The 21,256-nt window shown below is 30.7% G+C and overlaps 2 protein-coding genes across 5 annotated transcripts in view; one reads left to right on the top strand and one right to left on the bottom strand.

Moving 5' to 3' along the window:
• Positions 1-11,452, top strand: part of ITGA4 (integrin subunit alpha 4) — a 92,793-nt gene extending 81,341 nt beyond the window's left edge. The window contains exons 22-28 of the mRNA XM_003764019.4: positions 848-938; positions 2,958-3,065; positions 4,227-4,352; positions 5,140-5,259; positions 7,371-7,469; positions 8,976-9,095; positions 9,642-11,452. Coding sequence (XP_003764067.2) covers positions 848-938; positions 2,958-3,065; positions 4,227-4,352; positions 5,140-5,259; positions 7,371-7,469; positions 8,976-9,095; positions 9,642-9,734 — 757 coding nt within the window. The 3' untranslated portion in view covers positions 9,735-11,452. The remainder of the gene's footprint in view (positions 1-847; positions 939-2,957; positions 3,066-4,226; positions 4,353-5,139; positions 5,260-7,370; positions 7,470-8,975; positions 9,096-9,641) is intronic.
• The window catches only part of CERKL (ceramide kinase like), a 243,043-nt gene that overhangs the window by 41,807 nt on the left and 179,980 nt on the right, over positions 1-21,256 (bottom strand). For 3 of the 4 annotated variants that reach the window (XM_003764024.3, XM_031960373.1, XM_031960372.1), the window contains 2 exons: positions 12,708-12,880; positions 12,370-12,429 (listed from right to left, as the gene is read on the bottom strand). In XM_003764024.3, the coding sequence (XP_003764072.2) occupies positions 12,370-12,429; positions 12,708-12,880 (233 nt within the window). Of the gene's footprint in view, positions 1-12,369; positions 12,430-12,707; positions 12,881-13,013; positions 13,170-21,256 lie in introns of those variants that run through there. The other variant, XR_004233073.1, reaches the window with a different exon arrangement.

Raw genomic sequence — 21,256 nt, 5'->3', positions numbered from 1 at the left:
TATATATATTACTAACTATATTCAAAAGACAGCATCTTAAATTGATGTCTACTCTTCAGTGCAAGAATCATTCAGTCCTGAGCTTTTAGGATTCTATGAAATATAAAAGAGTGGCAAAAGTTTTTATTAGTACATTGGCAAGAAAGCAAGGTTTGAATGTAAAATTTCCCAAGTTTGCATGTAGTAGGCACCTGGTCCTGAATATCCACATTTGATTTTTCTAAAAGTAACTCTATTTTCCATTTATTAAGTACTTACTATGTGCTTAAGTACTTACTTACTCTAGAGATATAGATGTAAAGTTAAAGATAGTCCATGCTCTCAAAAGTTCCATACTATTTGGAGGACATAGTATATATAAGTAAGTTCAGCTTCAGGGCAAATGGTAAGACCTGTTTGTTGCTGTTGTTGTTGTTGTTGTTTTGCCAAAAAGAATAGAAGGAGTTAAAAGTATAACAAGAAGGCAGGGTTTTTCTGTAGTCCTGCAGTCTAGATGATTTCTTCCTATGGTTTCAAAATCTAGATGGTAAAGGAGGAAAGTTTAGTGGAGATAAAAAGGAGGAAATATGCCTCCAGTCTGGCTCATTAAAGCAGAAAGTAATTGATAATGTTGGAAGAAGAAGGGATGCAGAGTAATTCTGTTGAGAGTGGTTCTTATGTAAGTATTCTCTCAAAGATGATATATGTCAAGTTAATTATAATCAGTGTAAATTTTTTAGGCAGATAGAAATCACTATATGTTTCTTAACTCCTCCAAAAATATTGGATTCATAGAGAAAAGTCAATTTTAATATGGTACCAAAATAATACATTTGATAATTTTTGTTTTTTAAATTATTTTAATCAGATTTGTAACACCAGCATCATTTATTTATGGACCAAGTGAGGAAAATGAACCTGAAGCTTGTATGATGGAGAAAATCAATTTTACTTTCCATGTAAGATTTTACTTTCCATAAGAGAAAATTGTTTTGTAAAAATATTTATATCAAATTCAGAATTTATTTTTGACTTATTATCAAAGAAAGCTTTACTTTTATCAGTCTGTTAGACCAAGGAGGGTAATAACAACGGATGGAAGAAAGCAACTTAATATTTTTATTTTGAGGATGTAGTACCTAAAGAGGAAAATAAGTTTGGTAACTGAGATCAAAGTCAGGTAATGGTGGTATGGACTGAAGCTAATTTAAAAAAACTGTCTAAAAACTTTGAAGTTAAAAAAAGATTGGGGTTTTGATTATTCTTTGCCAAATAATAATGGCTGATATATCACTTGAAGGTTTGCAGAATGTTTTACACATATCCATCTTTTATCCTCCTAGCACCTCACCGAGAAGCAAAGGTTTTTAATGCTATCATTTTCCTTCTGCAGATGTAGAAACTAAGACTCAGAGAGGCTAAGGGACTTCTTCATGGATACACAACTGATGAGTGACAGAGACTATACTCACCCAATAATCTGCCTTGACACTAGAATGTCTCTCACACACACCAGTGATTTTTGACCTTTGGCATTTTTTTTATATCCAAATATTTTTCAAGAGTATTACAAAGAGAATATCACATTTCACAGATTAGAAAGAAGACCTGTCTTTATTAGAGAGGTTTGATTTGTTTTTGGATCATTGGGATATATTTGGGTAGCCAGTCAGTCTATAGATATTGATTATTCATTCATTTATTGACTGATCATTTCTAGCATTCCTGTCATTACGCAAAACCAATATTATACTATCTTAAGTCTGAAAAAAAATCTTTGACAGAAAGTATCAAACTTCAACTGATAAATTACTACAGAATTTGCGTGTTTAATGACATCTAATCACTAACATCTTAACACCTACTTTTTTTTCCAAGCACATTAATGTTGAGGGTATCTCTTTAGAACAGAATTGCTGAAACCATTAAAAAAATGATTTATCATAACGATTGAAAGTAAAGCTACATTTCTTTATTCCTGACAGTTTATTTTCTCATGGCTTCAGTTGTATCATGAATAGAAATTGCCAGTCTCTGAAGCTTAATTTAGTTGCTAAAAAGGGAAGCATTAGGATTTAGGCATATAGAGTAAAGGAGAAAGGAAATTCAATAAAACAAGTATTTACTGAATATCTTTTTTGTGCCCTGCATTGTGCCAGAAACTGAGGAAACAAAGTAAAAAATGAAAATAATCTGTGCTTTCAAGGAACATTCAATTGAGTTGAAACTATTGTATAAGATGTGAAATTTTCTTATCTATAGAGTTTTTCTGCATGTACCATGAAAAGAAAGTGATTACAAGTGAATTTATATCATTATAAATGTCAAAAGAGAAACCACTTCGAGGTGATATGATCGCTTGAAAAGAGTACTGGGTTTGAATCCCCCCAATCCTCTCTATCTCTGTTTCCCTCTTCTTTTTCCCTCTCTCCCCCTTCTTCCTTCCCTTCGCCTCTCCTCCCTCCCTTCTCCCTTTCTCTTTTTCTCCCTCTTCTCTCTCTTCTCTCTTCTCTCTCTCTCTCTCTCTCTCTCTCTCTCTCCTATCCTTCTTTCATTTTCTATCTACCTCCCCTTCCCTCTTCTGGCAATCAAGATTAAGGGAATTGCCCAAGGTCACACAGCAAGTATCTGAGACCAAATTTGAAATCAGATCCTCTTAACTCTTGAAATGGTACTCCACCCACTATATCATCTAGCTGCCCTCTGCCTCTTCTTTTAATAGTTTTGTGATATTAAGCAACTTACTTAACTTCTCTTAACATGTTTTGACTTCTGTAAAATGGAGATGATAGTATTCACTTTATTTATTTCATAAGATTATGAAGTACAAATAAGATAATGTGTAAAGCACTTTCTAAATGTTAAAGTACCTTGTAAATGTCAGCTATTGTATGGTTTTAAAATTGTCCTAGTATGTGACCTTAAAACAAAGTATTTCTAAAATTGAAAAACTAATTCTTCCCGTCTTTCCTCTTTAGGTTATCAATGCTGGACCTAGCATGGCTCCTAATGTGAGTGTGGAGATCATGATACCTAATTCATTTACCCCATATCACAACAAACTATTCAACATTTTGGATGTCCAGGTATCGTGATTTCCCTGTTAAGCTATGTTATGAGTCTCAAAAACTAAAAAATAAACTAAGTTCATACTTTATCAGACATGAAACTATCTTTGAAGTAGTTTTTGCTTTTCTTTTTCATTCAATTCTGTTAACTTAGAAAAGGCATATCTGAAGTAATTTCTCTTCATCAAGCGTCTTCTACGTTCCAAGTAAATATTTTGCATCATAGGTTGTTATATTACAGCGCATAGGTGATATTTGTGTTTACTTTGTAGTTGCTGCTTTGGACTTTGCAAATAACAAAAATATATTTAGGAATACAGTTTTGCATCACTTCTTCCAAATGATTTTTTGGTGACAAAATTCTTCAGAGAATTTGAATTCCAAATTATCCAGAGAAACAGCATATGAAATTTACTTAATACAATAAGATGTGCAGTAAGAACTCCACAGAATGAGTTTTTGCCATCCTAGCTTCAAGTCAAACAAGTGACAAATTATTCTGGCAGATCTTCATTTGGCCTGTTTTAGCCCCATATTTTCAGTATTTATTCTAATTCTATTGGAAGTATTCTTTTGTCACATTGCCTTCACTTGGGCAAAGCTCCATGCCCCTAGACTCAAGAAGACTGTAATCTATTGGAGAAACAAATTGTTCTTTATTAATCACAGAATAAATTTGAAGCCTTCTATATAAACTTATTGATCTAAAACTAAATGAGTATCATTATATGCTCAAATTTTAAGGATCTGTGAGAAAAAGCAATGTAGAACCAGATACGAAAATTCAAATTATGTAGCTCCACCAAAATTCTTCTCTGATGTCCAATCATGATTCATGATATCAAGGTAGCCCTGGATTCTGAAAGTTAATGGTTGTAGAACCCAAGTTCTGCCAAACTGGAAAGCTTTAAGTATAAACCCAGTCACCAAGGAGTCTCATAACTAGATTAGCTGCTCACTATCAGGTTAACAACTTAGTAGGAAGAAAAGGCATATTTTATAGTACACACTTTATAGTAACTCAGTCATCTGCTAAGACTTTAAAGATTTGTGATCCACATTTGTGAAAATAGTTATCAGCTTGAGGAAAGCATAAATCTTTATAAATTCATTAAGTACAGCATTTTTTACTAATATGAAAAATAATGCAATAATAACTTTTCTACCTTGCTTTTTTAGACAACAGCTGGAAAATGTGATTTTGATGATTATCAAAGGGTGTGCACTTTATCACAAGAAAAGAGAAAAATCGAACCACTAAAAGATATAGTTAATTTCTTTTCAAAGACTGATAAAAGGCTGATGGTAAGGTTACAGTAATTCAATGGATTTATTAGTTTTTGATCTTCAGGTTCCTTAATAATAATAGTTATTAAAATACTGTTTTAACCATAGAATCTTTAACATTGACCAGAAGTGGGCATATGACCACATGTATAGTTAATTACAATGATATTTCAAATGATGAGATAAATCTTTTTAAAAGAACCAACCAGATGAAGACCTGAGATTGGACATCCATATTGCAAATTCATGATCAGTGAATATCTTCCCAGAAACCATCCTGTGCTTATATAACTAAGCACTTTACTGAAGTTTCAATGCCTCACTCTTTTTATTATTCTCCTATATCATAAAAAACTAGGCCAAGGAAGAGGACTGTTTAGTGGGTAAAGTTAGTTTTGCACCAAGTTGTGCTATAGGCCCTTCATGTTTAGCCTAGCCCTGTCAGGTTTTGGTTGACTGGTTAGACTCTGTTACATTAAAAGATATTTTAATAATGCAACATGTATACACATATACATACATATACATGTATTTGCATATTACACACAGTTTGGAAGATTGTCTTATGTCTACTATGTTTTAAATGTTGTAATATATATATATATATATATATATATATTATGTTATTTAGATAGACATTCTGATTCTGAAACTTCCAAGTTTCATTGCAAAGGATGAGAAACAGACATTTGTGTTTTATTTATACTGAGCTATGATTTTCACTTAGAATACTATTGTATTAACTTACTTAAAATGTGGGAAACATTCAACTTAACACTTTTGTGTTGTTTTCTTATTTTTTTAGTACTGTCTAAAAAATGATCTACATTGTTTAGTTTTCTCCTGCAATTTTGGAAAAATGGAAAGTGGAAAAGAAGCCAGTGTCCACATTCATTTGGAAGGTCGACCATTAATTTTAGAAATGGTAAACATGCATGTGATTTCATATGAATCAATTTTAAAATATTGATATGTAAATTTAACTGAATTTATTTGGGTAAGAGTGTAAAGTCTATTTAGAGTTGAGTACAGTTAAGGTTTGAGGTATAACTCTAGAGGCAAGAAGAATATAGTTATCACAGTATTTTATTGTTGGAAGGGACCTCAATGTCAATCTGATGCAACCCATATCTAAAAAAAATAATTCACTCTAAAGTGTATCCAACAAGTGGTCATGTAGGATTTGCTTGAAAACTTCTTAAATTCTTAAGCTGCTCTCTGTAACAAATTGAGTGGGCTGCTTTGGTAGCCACATAATTCAGGACAAGAAATTAATAAATAAAGAAGGATTTATTTTGAGTAGATTGGCTATACACTTTGATTATACTCTGATTTAATTTACTATAATTATTCATATCACAATTGAAGTTAAAGTATTGAAATTTTGTGAAATTGGAAAGCTTAACTCCTTGCTTCTAAAAGTCCTACACTTCTAATATTTATATGTTGAAAGTTATTATTAAAAGAGAAAAGTGCTAAGGAGAAAAGAAAAAAAACTTTTCTAAAATCTAATTGAAGTATTGAAATCCTTATGTAATATCAAGAGAAGTCATTTATAATCTTTAAATTTGTACTTGCTTATCCTAATTTGAATTTGAAATCCATAATTATTTAATATTGTATTTTTCTATTAAAAAATAAAAAGGAAAATATGTTTTTCCTAGAAAGAAGAAAAATAATTAACTTGAATTGAATGGTATAATTTTTAATGAAAATTAGGAAGTCCAAGGTTTGAAGAGTCATAAAATATATCAATTATGATTGTAGTCATAATTGACAGATATATCTAAAGAACTGGATGTAGAATAGACATATCACAGAACTTCATCTTAGAACTGTGTGTAATGACAATGAAAAATATTATTCAACCTTATGGATAATAATTTCTTCCACAATTTTTTAAAGATCTTAGATTAGGAAATGAGGATATTGAGGATCTAGCTGGTTATATCATTCTTTTTTTTCTGTTTTAATTGCAGAATATATGACCTTAAAATTATATATTTTATGCTTCAGGTTCTTGTACATTTAGAAACCATAATTGCTAAACACTATGCTATTATCAAGCAGGTGCTCGCCTCCAAATGGAAGGACTATTATCCTTTTTCCCCAAACCCAAGGGGTTTTATTTTTGAATATCTTTGCTATATATATATATATATCTTTCTAAATGAATCATGAAAGGCAGTGGTAAGGCAGATAGAAATCCATCTTTGTAGTTAGGAATCTGACCCTAACACATACTAGCTATTTTATTGTAGCTAAGTATTAATGAAATACCAAGGAGTTTTTATCAGTGTTTGAGAATTCTAAAGATTACTTGTACCCATAGAGAAATATGCAATTAATTCCAGTTTAACTACTATTTGATGATAACAAAATAATTCAAGGAAATGTGGCATTTCTTATACACAAAATCTAACAGGATTTTTCAATTTCTTCTCTGTTCCCTTCACCCTCATATACACCCTCCAGAAAAATCACTTCTCTCAGGGTAAGTTTGAGACAGTTTGTGAACTGGAGAAGGAAGCTATGCTAGGCTGATATTTTGATTATTCATAAAAGTTTTTTTTTAACTATGTCCAAAGAAAAGGAGAAAGATTTAGTATTTGGGGGAGGGGAAGTGATAGGTGATCTATTGATGAATTCTTATAAAAAAAAATAACAATTTAAAAACCCTTCCTGTCTAGTAACCTTATTTTTAGAAAGGTTTCACTGAAATGAGTTTATTAACATCACCGGACCCTTGGTATTTAACATATACTTAGCAGTGAAGTAAGCTACAGATCATGGAACATGTTTAAAAAACACTAATAATAATAACTTTGAAAATTCCTAGGTAATGGGTAAAGATTATGAAATCAGTTATATAAAATTGATATGGATTGATATAAAATTTATGATATATTATGATATAAATTTATATGTAAATTAATTTTAAATCAACATAATGGTTAATTTTGATTTCAATTAAATTTATATGAAATCAATATAATGACATAAAACAGTATTTTTCCCTCCATTTCATAATGATAGGATGAGACCTCTGCACTCAAGTTTGAAGTAAAAGCTACAGTCTCACCAGAGCCACATGCAAAAATTGTTGAACTACACAAGGATGAAAATATTGCATACGTAAGAATTCTTTCAATTGATGAAGGGTGAATGTAAAAAATATGATTTAGGTGTTCAATTGTTTTTGTTCTGTGTGACTAAACAAAATAGAGTAGATAAATTATCTTTTACCATCTTAACAGGTATCTTTGTATTATTCAATTAATCAGTGAACATTTAATATTTACTCTAGACCAGGCACTTGCTAAGTGTTAGGGCTACAAAGAAAGGCAAACAGTCCCTGCCTTCAAAGATCTTACATACTAATAAGAAAGACAACACATAAAAGAAAATCCACTTTTAAGGTGGATGGAAAAGGTACAAAAGTCCAATTAGAGTAGCAGAGTGGAGAATAAGACCCAGGGTCCTTAGGTTACTACAGGAGGTCAGATGACAACGTTAGGAATATGTAGAGGCCGAAAAGATGGTAAAGGATGTAAGAACCTCCAGTTTACTGGAAGCAGGGAGATTAGTGATTCCTATCTCATTAAAGTGATATAAGAAGTCAAATAGGCTTGATGGGGTCCTGGATAGTCCTGGTTGAGGAGGAGAGCAGATAGTGAAGGGGTAAGGATACCCACAGTGTTGTTGACTGGTATGATGGCAGAGATGGGACAAAAGAAGGCAAAACCTTGACCACTGATTTTTTTTCCAGCTCAGCTATCCTGAAGAATTCTGGATAGTTAGGCTAGGGAGACAATGAAGGGGATCAAGGTGGAAGTGGAACCTAATAGTTTGTCTGCATTGCAGATGATGGGGCAGCATCAAGATGGGAAAGGAATTGAGTGTGGGGAGGCAGGAAAAATTCTAAAAGCATAAATTTATAAATTATCCACTTGCCATGATTATGTGATTTCCTTCAGCAGTGTCAGCAGTTTGTAAGTAGAATCTGATAAGGTAAATGGGAAGATTGATCCAGACATAGAGTTTAGAAATAGTATCAGTACAACCAGGGGCAAGGGATTTTACAATAGAGAATAATGTAAACTGAACTATTAACTATAGTGTCAACATTTCAGAGGGAAGAAAGTAAAGAGAGAACAGAAGGATAGTGGGAGAAAAAGATCATATTTTTCATAAATCAGGAATACATTTTGATTTATCAACTTTTGTTATCAGCTTTTCTGGAATCCATGGCCATCCCCTTTTTATGGATATACTCTATGACTGTCATAGGCTTTCTCTTCTCTCTTAGTACTTTCTCTGTATTCATATATTTGTAATACTAGTGACATTCTACTACTTGATTTATTGCATTTTATTACTTAATTTATTTACTACTTCATGTGCTGCCCAAAGTACTCACTGTGAAGGAACACAAGATCACAAAGTTGCCAGTTCATAGATGTGAATGTGAGATAAGGATGCATTTAACTGGTGTAGGTGTTCCTTCCTCTTGCATATTGTAAGCCTTTTAAATTTTCTTCATTCCTTTTATTTTTTGGTGGGGGACAATGATCCATGAATTATATGTTAGCTTTTTGAAGTGATGTGTTAAGTTTTTTTGTTTTTTTTAAATTCATGCAGGTCCATCTGGAAGGATTGCATCACCAAAAGCCAAAACCATATTTTCGTATGATGATTATAGCAACCAGTTTTATACTGGGTTTCACTGTATTTTTATTCCTTTCATACATCATGTGGAAGGTAAGTCACATACCTATATCTCAAATTTTATCAAATCCAGTAGTATTATTTCCTTTTTAAGACATTTTAATATTGAAATCTAGTGGTTTCACTCATTACTCTCCAAATCCATTTTATTCTGATTTCCTGTTATTTTTCCAACTTTCAATTTATTGATATCTTTCTCAAGAAAAATTGTCTTCTAAACTTAGGATTATTACATTTTAAATAAATACCCAAACCAACTTATTTGCTTTCTGGTTTCCTTAATTTCTTTGATGAGAGAAATCTTGGAAATCCAGAATCATTTTTTTCTCCCTTCAGAGTTTGCCTTAGGTCAAATAAGAGACATTTTTTGGCCTTCTCCTAATGTATTTGGTAATACTCCCACAGTATTTGGTCATTGTTAAAGTTACATTAGGAGCTATAGCACAAATTAAGGGAAAGGGGGGAAAAGAAATACTAGCATTAACACTATGTGAAGAGGTTACAATGTCTTTTGGGGTTTATTTTCATCCTCCATTATAATTTTGGTTAATGACGGTGAAATGGCATTGTTTTATTCAGGCAGGTTTCTTTAAAAGAGAATACAAAGCTATTCTTCAAGAGGAAAATAGAAGAGACAGTTGGAGCTATGTCAACAGCAATAAAGAGAATTAAAGACTTCTTTAAAGTATACCAGTCTCAGGTTAACTAAAAAGATGGAAGACACTTCTTACAAGAAAACGTTGTCAACTGAATTTTCCTGTTTACTCATCTTGATGTTCTTTTAGTGGGGGAAAAAGCTTAAATTTGACCATGTGGTATAATGCATTATAATTCAAATAAAGGATCTCAATGGTCATTGTTATTTCAAGAAAAATGAAGAAGAGATATCTGAAATAATCAAAGACAGCATTTTTCTCATGTGTCAGAAGGATTGAAGAACACTAAAAAATTTTATTTTCTTATGCTAAGTAGTTCTCTGAAGAAATTGTGGGATGCCAGCATACGTGAATTGAGATAAATCATGGAAAGAATAAGTAACTCAATTTAGCAAACCTTTTTACTTGAAGCATTCTTTTGAATACATGTACTTTCTAGCTGTACTCATTATAGTGATGAAACAAACTCTTATCAAATGGACATAAGTTGCTTTGGAAGAAATAGTTGACATATTTAAAGTAAATCTTCTTGAAGTATTGTTCATTGCATTTCAAAGGGCTGTTTTCAGATCTTCCTATATAAGATGATCAGAAAAGGATTACCTTATGTTAAAACAAGTGCATCTTTAATAATCTTTGATTATAACTTGCTTCACTTGGATTCCAATCAACAACTATTTATTAAACAGCTTATAATACTTAATAACTGAAGAAAATAATAGCTGAATTTTATATATATATATAAAATATACTGATCAAACATGAGACTAAAAGGTTTGTACTATAAGAGGGTAAATGATGTGTGGGGGTTTTTTAGGTCTATGGATTAACGTACACATATATGTAAAATAAGCATTATTATGTATAAGAATATAGAAAATTCATTTGTGCTTCTTCAGCTTGTGTGAATATATATATATGTATATATATATACATATATATATATATATATATATATACATATATTCACAATATACTTTCTTCCATGGTAACCATGAACAAATCAAAGAAAATAGTTTTTTTAACTGATTGTTTGTAAATTTGAAAAAGTATTTACTTCCATGATATTTTTAATATTGAGACAACAGATTGTGAGTGTTGCACTTTAGCTAATATCTGAATAGGAAATACACCGATGTATATGATGTATGTATTGTGAAAACCATACCTCACTAAAGATGAAAACAGCATTAAAGCTGTTTAGGGATAACCATTATACAGAAATACTTCTATGATTGGAGAATAATGAAATGCACTAATATATATTTGAATAGTAATGTGTTCTATTCAACTTCTAGTATTAAATGAATATTCATCAGTTTTTATTTTGTTTTTGTTTTTTCACAAGATGGACAAGAAATCAAAAATGTAAGCATACTAAAATATTTGGGAATTGAAGGATAAATACAAAGAATCTAAATATAGCAAATATTTCCATTAAAATGTAAAGTAATTTTTAAAGTCATGAAATAGTTTTTTACAGGTTTTTAGGTAATTTATGTTGTATTTGCAAATGGAAATGCATTTCAGTTGTACTATTTATTACATGTATATTAATAAGATGATAGAAAAAGTAGGCAAATACAATTTTATCAGAATCTGCTTGTCTGTATCTTTGTATATGTGGCAAAATATATAACTTTTTAAAAACCTGATAAAATCTGTTTCACAGTTATCTAGCTCTTTGATTTATCTTTGTAGCTCTTTATTTTGTTGTTGATTAAATGTAAAATAGCATGTTTTACACAAAAAGAAAACAGCACAAAATATTTAATGAATATTTTTGTGGTATTTCTATATATTTGTGATTCTAGAATTCTTAGAGCTTTCTTTTCCAGATTCCAATATCTGGTAACATTAAGTGGGGTCAGACCATCATCACATTTTTGTCATTGCCTAAAAAATCCCCCAAACTTTGACTTTTGATTGTTTATCTCCATAAGAATTCTCTGATAGAAGAACTCTATAATCTATTCTCCTTGCTAATTTGAAATGAGTATTTCAATACTAAGTGTAATGCACTTGCCACAATTATGTACTGAAATGCAGTAATTTCTAAAATCCCAAATATGAGAGAAAATATAAACTTTTAAAATCTTCTCTATGAGGAAGAAGCATTTTAGAGAGTTACATGAATAAAAATTTTGCTTATTTTTAAATGGAATGTGTAAAAATTTGTTTTATGAATTAACATTTTAAATATTTGAAAGATGAGTTCCTTATTTTGTAGAAATATTCACTAATCATCTAGTGAATTTGAATAATGATAGAATTTTGGAGAGATGTGATAGTGAGAACAGAAATGCTATTTGCAAAAGATTATATGGAGAACATTTTCAAATTCAGTTTATTCATTTCTAAAAATGCAAAATCTTAATTTTAGTTTTAATAATCTAAGTTAGAACAATTGTAGTTATTTGGATGATTTACTCTATGAATAGTTAGATAAAAAAAAACCATGAAAACTTGATCTGCACTATCAATAAATATATATTTTGCTAAAATTATTTAACAACTCATTCTAATTTTTCTAGATTTTTAAAAGCTAAAATTTGTTTTCTATAACACAAATAGGCATTTTCATTTTAAAATTATCTGGGCTATTAATATCCCAATTTTATACAATTCTTCTAATAACAATTTAATATTACTTGTAGTCATTCATTTCTTCCAGATGTCCTCCATAAAGCTTCATAAGTTGTGGATGCACCCTGTAAAGAAAATATTTGTCATTTATGATTCTATTAATTTATTCATAATTACATTATGAATTATAAAAATGTTTTGTCACCTGCACATAATATTAAGTGTCCTATGTGTCATACAACCATGTCTTTTGTCAACTATTAGACACACATAAAATGCAAATAGGTACTGAGAAAAACTGAGGTAGCTACATGCTGATTCAATATCATGAATTAACTTTAGCTGAGCATTCACTGCATGCCTGACTACTTAGTTCTCAATGAACAATGGTAGATATACTTACTTAATATGAACCTCTGATACCACTTCCATTAAATCTCCATCAACATTCCAAGGGTAATTTTTTTTGCTAGATGTTCCATGAAACTCAAATTCTCCTGTGTCACACTCACAATTATTTCTTGGTTGGATTTTTACTTCTGCAACATTGTAGGTCTCAACAAATGGAAAATTAAACTAAAATAAAACATTTTTATTTATTTTACTTTGAATAGGTAATACAATCAAGTTAGGTTGATATACTATAATTTGCATATAAACAAGTTAGATTGATATACTATAATTTGCATATAAACATGACTCCACTGACCTCTGTCAGTGATGTTATCCATGGATGATAGATCATTTGGAACTCCTTAATCTCTTAATTGTTTACTTTAAAATCAAAGATTTTCAACATTTTTGTTAGAAGCAATTTTTCATTTCCCTGAAGTCCTTGAGATCACTGAGATAAAGGATGTGTTTTCTGATGGAAATTGAAGCAAATTCATGATGGCAGTCAATCAATGAACATTTTTAAGCACCTACTATGTGCCAGGTATTATGCTAAGCATTGGAGCAATCTGCTTAAAGATACAACAAATATGGCTTTTAGATTTGCCAGTAGATCCCAATTTACTCATGGGAGGACTTGATTTTCACTAATTATACTTTTATGAAATAATTTGTTATAATTAAGAATATGACATGTAAAGTGGCCCATGTTAAAAGGCTAAATCTGAATATTAACTCTTAAATTATGATAGGAAAGTAGTCTGAACAAAAATCTAAGTTTTATACATAAAGCAATTTCATTTAATTTACTAATAATATTTAATATTTTGAAATTTTTATGTAAATAGCATAAATTTAGTGCAAGTTCTAATCACGTTCTGTACATGCCAATTACAGAACTTTAGTCTGATGAAATTAAGGCATAGGTGTTAATTTCCCAAGGTCACACAGCTATTTAGTGACAGAATTGGAACTAGACCTTATCTCCCAGTGTTCTTTATATATATATATATATATATATATATATATATATATATATATATATAACCAAATCACCTCCATTAAAAGATTAAATTCATAAGTAAGATATTTGGGATAATTACTGCTGAGCATTTTCTACTCAGGTAATTATAATCCTTTTGGCTATTAGAATAAATGATAAGTTAAATATTTCCTGCTTCAATTTTGGGTAGAAAGTAGAAGAAATAATATTATAAACACAGAATATAATGTGTGATTTTGTAAGTGTGGGCTCTCCTCCTGTGGATATAGAGCATAATGCTCATATCTTAGTAATCTTAGTGGTCAATCTTCTTAAGTAGCCATGGCTAAAAAAGAAATGGTTGCATAGTGAAGCTAGTGAATTCTTTAGCATTTTTAAAATTTTAATTCTTTAGCATTTTAAAAAGAAGCGTTAAAAATGCTATTTTTTCATGTACATGTACACATTAAGTATAAAACTTTTAAAAATGAATGTGTTGACACTTCAATTTTCAATACCACTGCATATATTTATGCAAGATTAATAACCTGTGACTTTTAAAAATAGCTACTTCTGATTATCAAACCCAATTACGTTACCAATTCTTCTACCATTATCTACCATTAAAGCTTCATTTATTGAGTTAAAGAAAGAAAATTGCTTCAAAATAACTGGTAAGAAAAGCAGCAAAGAATATTACAGTTTGAATAATTGAATGTTAAAAAGAAGAAACTCTGATTCTGAAATGTGAAAATATATTTTCTATTCAGCGTAACTCTAAAATGACTTACATCCATCATCATCCATATTTGAGTGCACAATGTGTAGCAAATTGTAAATTAGTTATCACTTCATCAATTTTTCCATTCTACATATAAATGTGTTAGTCAACATGTTAAATATATTAGATATATAATATATCCATCTGTAAATGTGTGTTTATACATGTGCATTCTGGTCTCAAGAACTACTTTTTGATATATACTAGCTTTGATCATGAGCAACCTCTCATAGTCAACTCTCTAGAATTATATATTACAGAGAAGTTGTATGTACATTACTGAAGGGAATTTCCACACAGGGAAGTTACAGCACAGATGAAATCACAGGTTTGAATACATGAATACATAAACAAAAAGGATTAGATTATAATGACTTTCTCTTTCTGTATACATAGACACAGGCACACACCTATGTATATACATACATATATGTACTTATGTATGTATGGTATGTGTTCATGAAAGGACTGCCATATGGATAACTGTGTAAAAATAGCAACAAAACAAAGGAGTAAACTATAATTACAGGGTCATTCTCCACTTCCTCTATGTTGAAGTAAAGGGGGATACTATAATCCTTTTATTGATTGTCATAGCTAAAGTATGTTTTTCATTAATAGAAATAAAAATATTAAAATACTATTGTTTGTATTTATTTTTGTCTCTTCACACTAGATTGGAAGTTCCCAACGTGATGTAGTAGACAGAGTTCTGAACTTGGAGTCAGAATCCTAGGTCTTCTATTTCTAACCATAAATTGTCTCAATAAACAATTAAACCTGGGTATTTCTCTTTACCTATAAAATGATATATGTAAATCTACTTTAAAATAATAACTTATGTAATTAAATTGTACAAAAACTGAAATATGATTTTTAAAAAATTTGTTTTTATTAATATCTTCTGTTTCTTATACCTTAATAGTTATTCCAAATGGCTTTTCAAAATGGCAGGCCTATTTCACTGCTCCACCAACAATATGCTATTGTACCTATTATTCCATAAACTCATTAACATTGAGTATTGCCATTTTTGTCTCAATTTGTGAATTTGTGGTCTGTGAGATAAAACTTCGGAGTTCTTTTGATTTTTAATTCTCTATTAGTGATTTGGAGCATTATTTAAAAAAAACTTAACATTTTATATTTTCCGAATTACATGTAAAAACAATTTAACATTTTTTTTAAATTTTAAGTTTCAAATTATCTCCTTTCCCCTCCCCCCTCACTTAAAAGGACAATTTTACATAGATCATACATGTGTAGTCATGCAAAACATTTTCATGCAAGCCACTTTGTAAAGAAAATATAAGCAAAAAAAAAAAAACACACACACAAGAAAAACAAAGGAAAGGTAAAAATATATCTTTTATCTTCATCCAGGCTCTACCCATTCTTTCATTGGAGAGAGATAGCACCTTTCATCGTATAGTTCTATAGAAATGTCTTTGGTCATACCTAAGATATTCATAGTAGATCATCATGTAATATTGCTGTTACTGTGTACAATGTATCCTCATTCTTCTCATGTCACTTTGCATCAGTTCATGTTTTTCCATGTTTTAGAGGGCATCCTGTTTATCATTTCTCAAAGCACAACAGTATTTCATCACAATCATATACAACTGTTCAGCCATATCACAATTAATAGATATCTTCTCAACTTCCAATTCTTTGCCACCAGGAAAAGAATTGCTATAAACATATTTGTACACTTATATCCTTTTCCTTTTTGCTTTTTTATCTCTTTGTGGCACAGTCCTAGTAGTTGTATTACTTAGCTAAAGAGTATGCATGGCTTTATAGCCTTTTGAGCATAGTTCCAAATTGCTCTCCAGAATGAATCAGTATACAACTTAAACAACAGTACATTAATATTTTAATTTTCCCACATCTCCTCCAACATTTCTCATTTTCCTTTTCTGTGATAATAGTCAATCTGATCAGTGTGAGGTAGTAGTTCAGAATTATTTTAATTTGCACATATCTCATCAAGGTAGTTTATTTTTACATGATTATAGATCATGTTTATTACTTTGAAAACTTTGGATTCATATGCTTTGACCATTTATCAATTGAGTAATGGCTCCTATTTCTGTAAATTTGTCTACATTTTTATATGTTTGAGGAATAAAGTCTTTATCAGAGAAACTCACAAATTTTTTTTGGCATGATTGCCAACTATGTATTTCTCTGCATCCTATTTCCCATTTTTCCTATCCTCTCTCATTTATCCTGTCCATTCTCAGAAGTGTTTTGCTTCTGACTTTCACTTTCCTTAAAAATACCTCAATTCTATCAATTCCCCTCCTCCCTTCTCTTATCCTCTTCTCTTCTTATTTTCCCATAAGTAAAATGGATTTCTACCCCCAAATAAATGTATTATTCCAATTCTAAGGAGACAAAGGTTTATATGCTCCCCTCCCAACTTCCTCCACTTTACCCTCCACTGTAAAATTTCACTCAAGCCTCTTTTATGTAAGATAATTTATCCCATTCTGCCTCTCCTTTTCCCTTTCTCCCAATATACTCTATTTTCTCAAATTTTAATTTATTTTTTAAGTAATCATCCCATTGCATTCAATTCACACAACTGTTTTCTATCCTAATTTCCCTAATAATGAGAAAGTTTTTAGGAATTATATTAAATATGATTTTTCCATGTAGGGATATAAACATTTTAATCTTATCGAATCCCTTATGATTTCTCTTTCATATTTACCTTTTTATGCTTCTTTTGCATGTTTAAATTTTAAATTTTCTATGTAGTTCTGGTCTTTTCATCAGGAAATGTTGGAAGTCTTCCATATCACTGAATGTCAGTTTTTCTGTCTGATGGATTATACTAATTGTTGCTGGGTAAGTGATTTCTGGCTGTAAGCCTAGCTTTTTTGCCCTCTGTAATATCATATTCTAAACCCTCTGGTCCTTTAATATAGAAGCTACTAAATCTTGTTTTATTCTGTGAGATTTATTTTTTTTTGTCTGCTTGCAATATTCTTAACTTGATTTGGGAAGTTTGGAATTTGGTCATAATATTCCGGGGAGTTTTTGTTTGAGGATCTCTTTCTAAAGGTGATCAGTAGATTCTTTCAATTTATATTTTACCCTCTGGTTCTAAAATATAAGAATAGTTTTCTTTAATAATTTTCTGGAAGATGATGTCTAAGTTCTTTTTTTTATGATGACCTTCAAATAGTCCAAATATTCTTAAATTATTTCTCCTGGTTCTATTTTCCAGGTCAGTTGTTTTTTTCCAATGAGATATTTCACATTTTCTTCTATTTTTGCATTCTTTTCATTTTGTTTGCTTCTTGATTTCTCATAATGTTATTAGCTTCAACTTGCCCAATTTTCACTTTTAAGAAATTATTTTCTTCAGTGAGCTTTTGTACCTTCTTTTCCACTTGGGCAACTCTGCTTTTCAAGGTATTCTTTTCATTGGATTTCTGAGCCTCTTTTGCCATTTGGCCTATTCTGTTTTAGGGTATATTTCTTGTGTCTCCTCTACCAAGATGTTGACTCTTTTTGTTCATGGTTTTCTTTTATCATTTTCATTTCTCTTCCCAATTTTTCCTCTACCTTGATTTTTTTAAAAATCCTTTTTGAGTTCTTCCATGATCTGAGTTCAATTCATATTTTTTTCTTTGAGACTTTGGATGCAGAAATTTTGACTTTGTCTTCCGAATGTGTGTTTTGATCTTCCTTGTCAACATAGTAACATTATATGGTCAAATTTTTTTTCTGTTTTTGTTTTTGTTGTTGTTGTTAATTTTCCAATTTCTTGAGTTTGAATTCAGAGCTAAAGTACTTCCCAAATGGAGTGGACATTGTTTCAAGCTGCAGGTTTTTTATATTTTAGAGGCATTTTTGGGAATCTATATACCTATATATCTATATATCTATATTTATAGATATTTATATTTATATATCTATATCTATATTTATAGATATAGATATATAGATATATGTTTTTGGTTCTTTCAAGGGGTTTTGACCCAGGGAAAGGTGTGTTTACTACTCTCCTGCAATGTGCACTGATTTGTAAGGAACTACAAATCCTCTTTTCAATCCTAGAAGTGTGACCAGGGTCCTTGCTTCCCTGTGGCCACAAGCTCTGCTGGGTTAGTGCACCTCCTTGCCCTAGGACTACCATCCAGTTTTGTGAGTCAGATCTAAATACTAGCAAAGGGACCACTGTAAATTTCTTTCTGACCTGTTATTCAATCATCTTATCACCTGTGGTCTGAAAGGTCTGGAAACTACCACTGATGTCAGTGAGTCACTCACCCTGAAAGATGCTCCTCTTTGTGCTTGCACTGGTGCTCCTGGGCTGGATTGTGTTTATCTCTCAACCTGGTCTAACTGACCTTTCCTGCTTAGTTCCAAGTTGTATCATTTAAAAATTGTTTCACTCCATTCTTTTTTGGGTTCTGCCACTCTAGAATTTATTTAGAGTCATTAAATAAAGGTATTTAGAAAGAATAGGGGAAGAGCTCAAAGCAATTTCTGTCATTATTCTGCCATTTTGGTTCTGCCTTTTGGAGTATTATTTAAGTGATTATGAATACTTGACAATTCTTTTAAAAACTATCTATACCCTTTCAGCAATTATGTATTGGGGAATAAGTATTAATCTTATATAATCATAAGTCATTTCTATATCTAGAAATATGTCTATGCCATAGAAATGTGAAGCAAAATATTTTTTGGATTTTTTTAACCACTTCTTTTATTAGCCTATGCACATAAATCTCGTCACTGAAGAAGCTATTTAGTTTCATGAAATCAAAGCTACCTTTTATTTTATCTATTTTTAATTGTCTCTCTTATTTGGTTAAGAATACATGTCTTAATTCTCAGATGAAGAAATTGAAACTATTTCTACACATATGAAAAGATGTTCCAAGACATTATTAATCAGAGAAATGCAAATTAAGACAACTCTGAGATACCACTATACACCTGTCAGATTGGCTAGAATGACAGGGAAAGATAATGCTGAATATTGGAAGGGATGTGGGAAAACAGGGACACTGATACATTGCTGGTGGAATTGTGAATACATCCAGCCATTCTGGAGAGCAATTTGGAACTATGCTCAAAACGTTATCAAACTGTACATACCCTTTGATCCAGCAGTGTTACTACTGGGCATATATCCCAAAGAGATTTTAAAGAAGGGAAAAAGACCTGTATGTGCAAGAATGTTTGTGGCAACCCTCTTTGTAGTGGCCAGAAACTGGAAACTGAGTGGATGCTCATCAATTGGAGAATGGCTGAATAAATTGTAGTATATGAATATTATGGAATATTATTTTTCTGTAAGAAATGACCAACAGGATGATTTCAGAAAGGCCTGGAGAGACTTACATGAACTGATGCTGAGTGAAATGAGCAGGACCAGGAGATCATTATATACTTCAACAACAATACTATATAATGATCAATTTTGATGGACGTGGCCATCTTCAGCCATGAGATGAACCAAATCAGTTTCCATTAGAGAAGTAATGAATTGAACCAGCTACACCCAGCGAAAGAACTCTGAGAGATGGCTATGAACCACTACATAGAATTCCCAATTCCTCTATTTTTGTCCGCTTGCATTTTTTATTTCCTTCACAGGTTAATTGTACATTATTTCAAAGTCTGATTCTTTTTGTACACCAAAATAACTGTTTGGACATATATACTTATATTGTATTTAATTTATACTTTAACATATTTAACATGTATTGGTCAACCTGCCATCTAGGAGAGTGAGTGGGGGGGAAGGAGGGGAAAAATTGGAAAAGGTTTGGCAATTATCAATGCTGTAAAATTATCCACGCATATAACTTGTAAATAAAAAGCTATAATTAAAAAAAAAAAAAGAAAAGAATACATGTCTTACCCCTAGCTGGGGAAGGTTTATGTTTTGTTTCTCTTCTAATTTTTTTCACATTATGATTTTTAATATTAAGATAATGTACTCTTATAAAATTTATTGGATTACTTGTTGTCTAGGGAAGAAAGTGGGGAGAAGGGAGGGAGAAATAATGTTTTGCAAAAAAGAATGTTGAAAATTATCTTTGTGTATATTTTGAAAATAAATCTACCTACCCACAGAAAACTTATATACATTTAAGGTAATTCGTGCCTATTTTGTAGGATTTCAGAAATGATAAATGACTGAGGGAAATGAAAATATAACATTGTGTTCCTTATTAAGCAAAGAAATTGTAGAATTTGTTTTTGTTTTTTATCCATTAGCAATATAATACTATGGTTAAATCAAGTGTTAAAAATAATACCTTACCTGATATATTATTTACATTTTCTCATTTGATCTTCACAAACCACTTTGTGAAGTCTGTAGTGCATTTGATGGGAGATGGAAAGGAGTGGGAAGTACATTAATGGTACCATTTTTTAAAATGATGACAACATAGAGATATGTCTCTGGGTAATAAGGTGAAAATAACTTTTATAGCCAAGAGTAGTTCTAGGGACAAAGTTCAAATTGTTGATAGGGGAGAATTGAACACAATAGCTAGAATACACATGTCATGGAAATGGTGAGTAAAAAGTAAATGAATAAAGAATAAATATAACAATTTTTGAAAAATAATTTATGGTGGAATGTAATATAAGGTGTTCGGCCAGAATATTTTGCATTTTTCTCAAAAGTTTTTACTAAATATTTTTCCCCAAGTAATTTTTATTTTCTAATTCATCAAACACTGAGTTATTAAGTTCTATGGTTTCTGCTTCTCTCTTGAAGAGTCAATTAAGTGATCTAGTTTTTAAATAA

The sequence above is a fragment of the Sarcophilus harrisii genome, chromosome 3, assembly GCF_902635505.1.
Source record: "Sarcophilus harrisii chromosome 3, mSarHar1.11, whole genome shotgun sequence".
NCBI lineage: Eukaryota > Metazoa > Chordata > Mammalia > Dasyuromorphia > Dasyuridae > Sarcophilus > Sarcophilus harrisii.
Note: the sequence above shows the minus strand (reverse complement) of the source record. Positions and strands in the feature narration are given on the sequence as shown.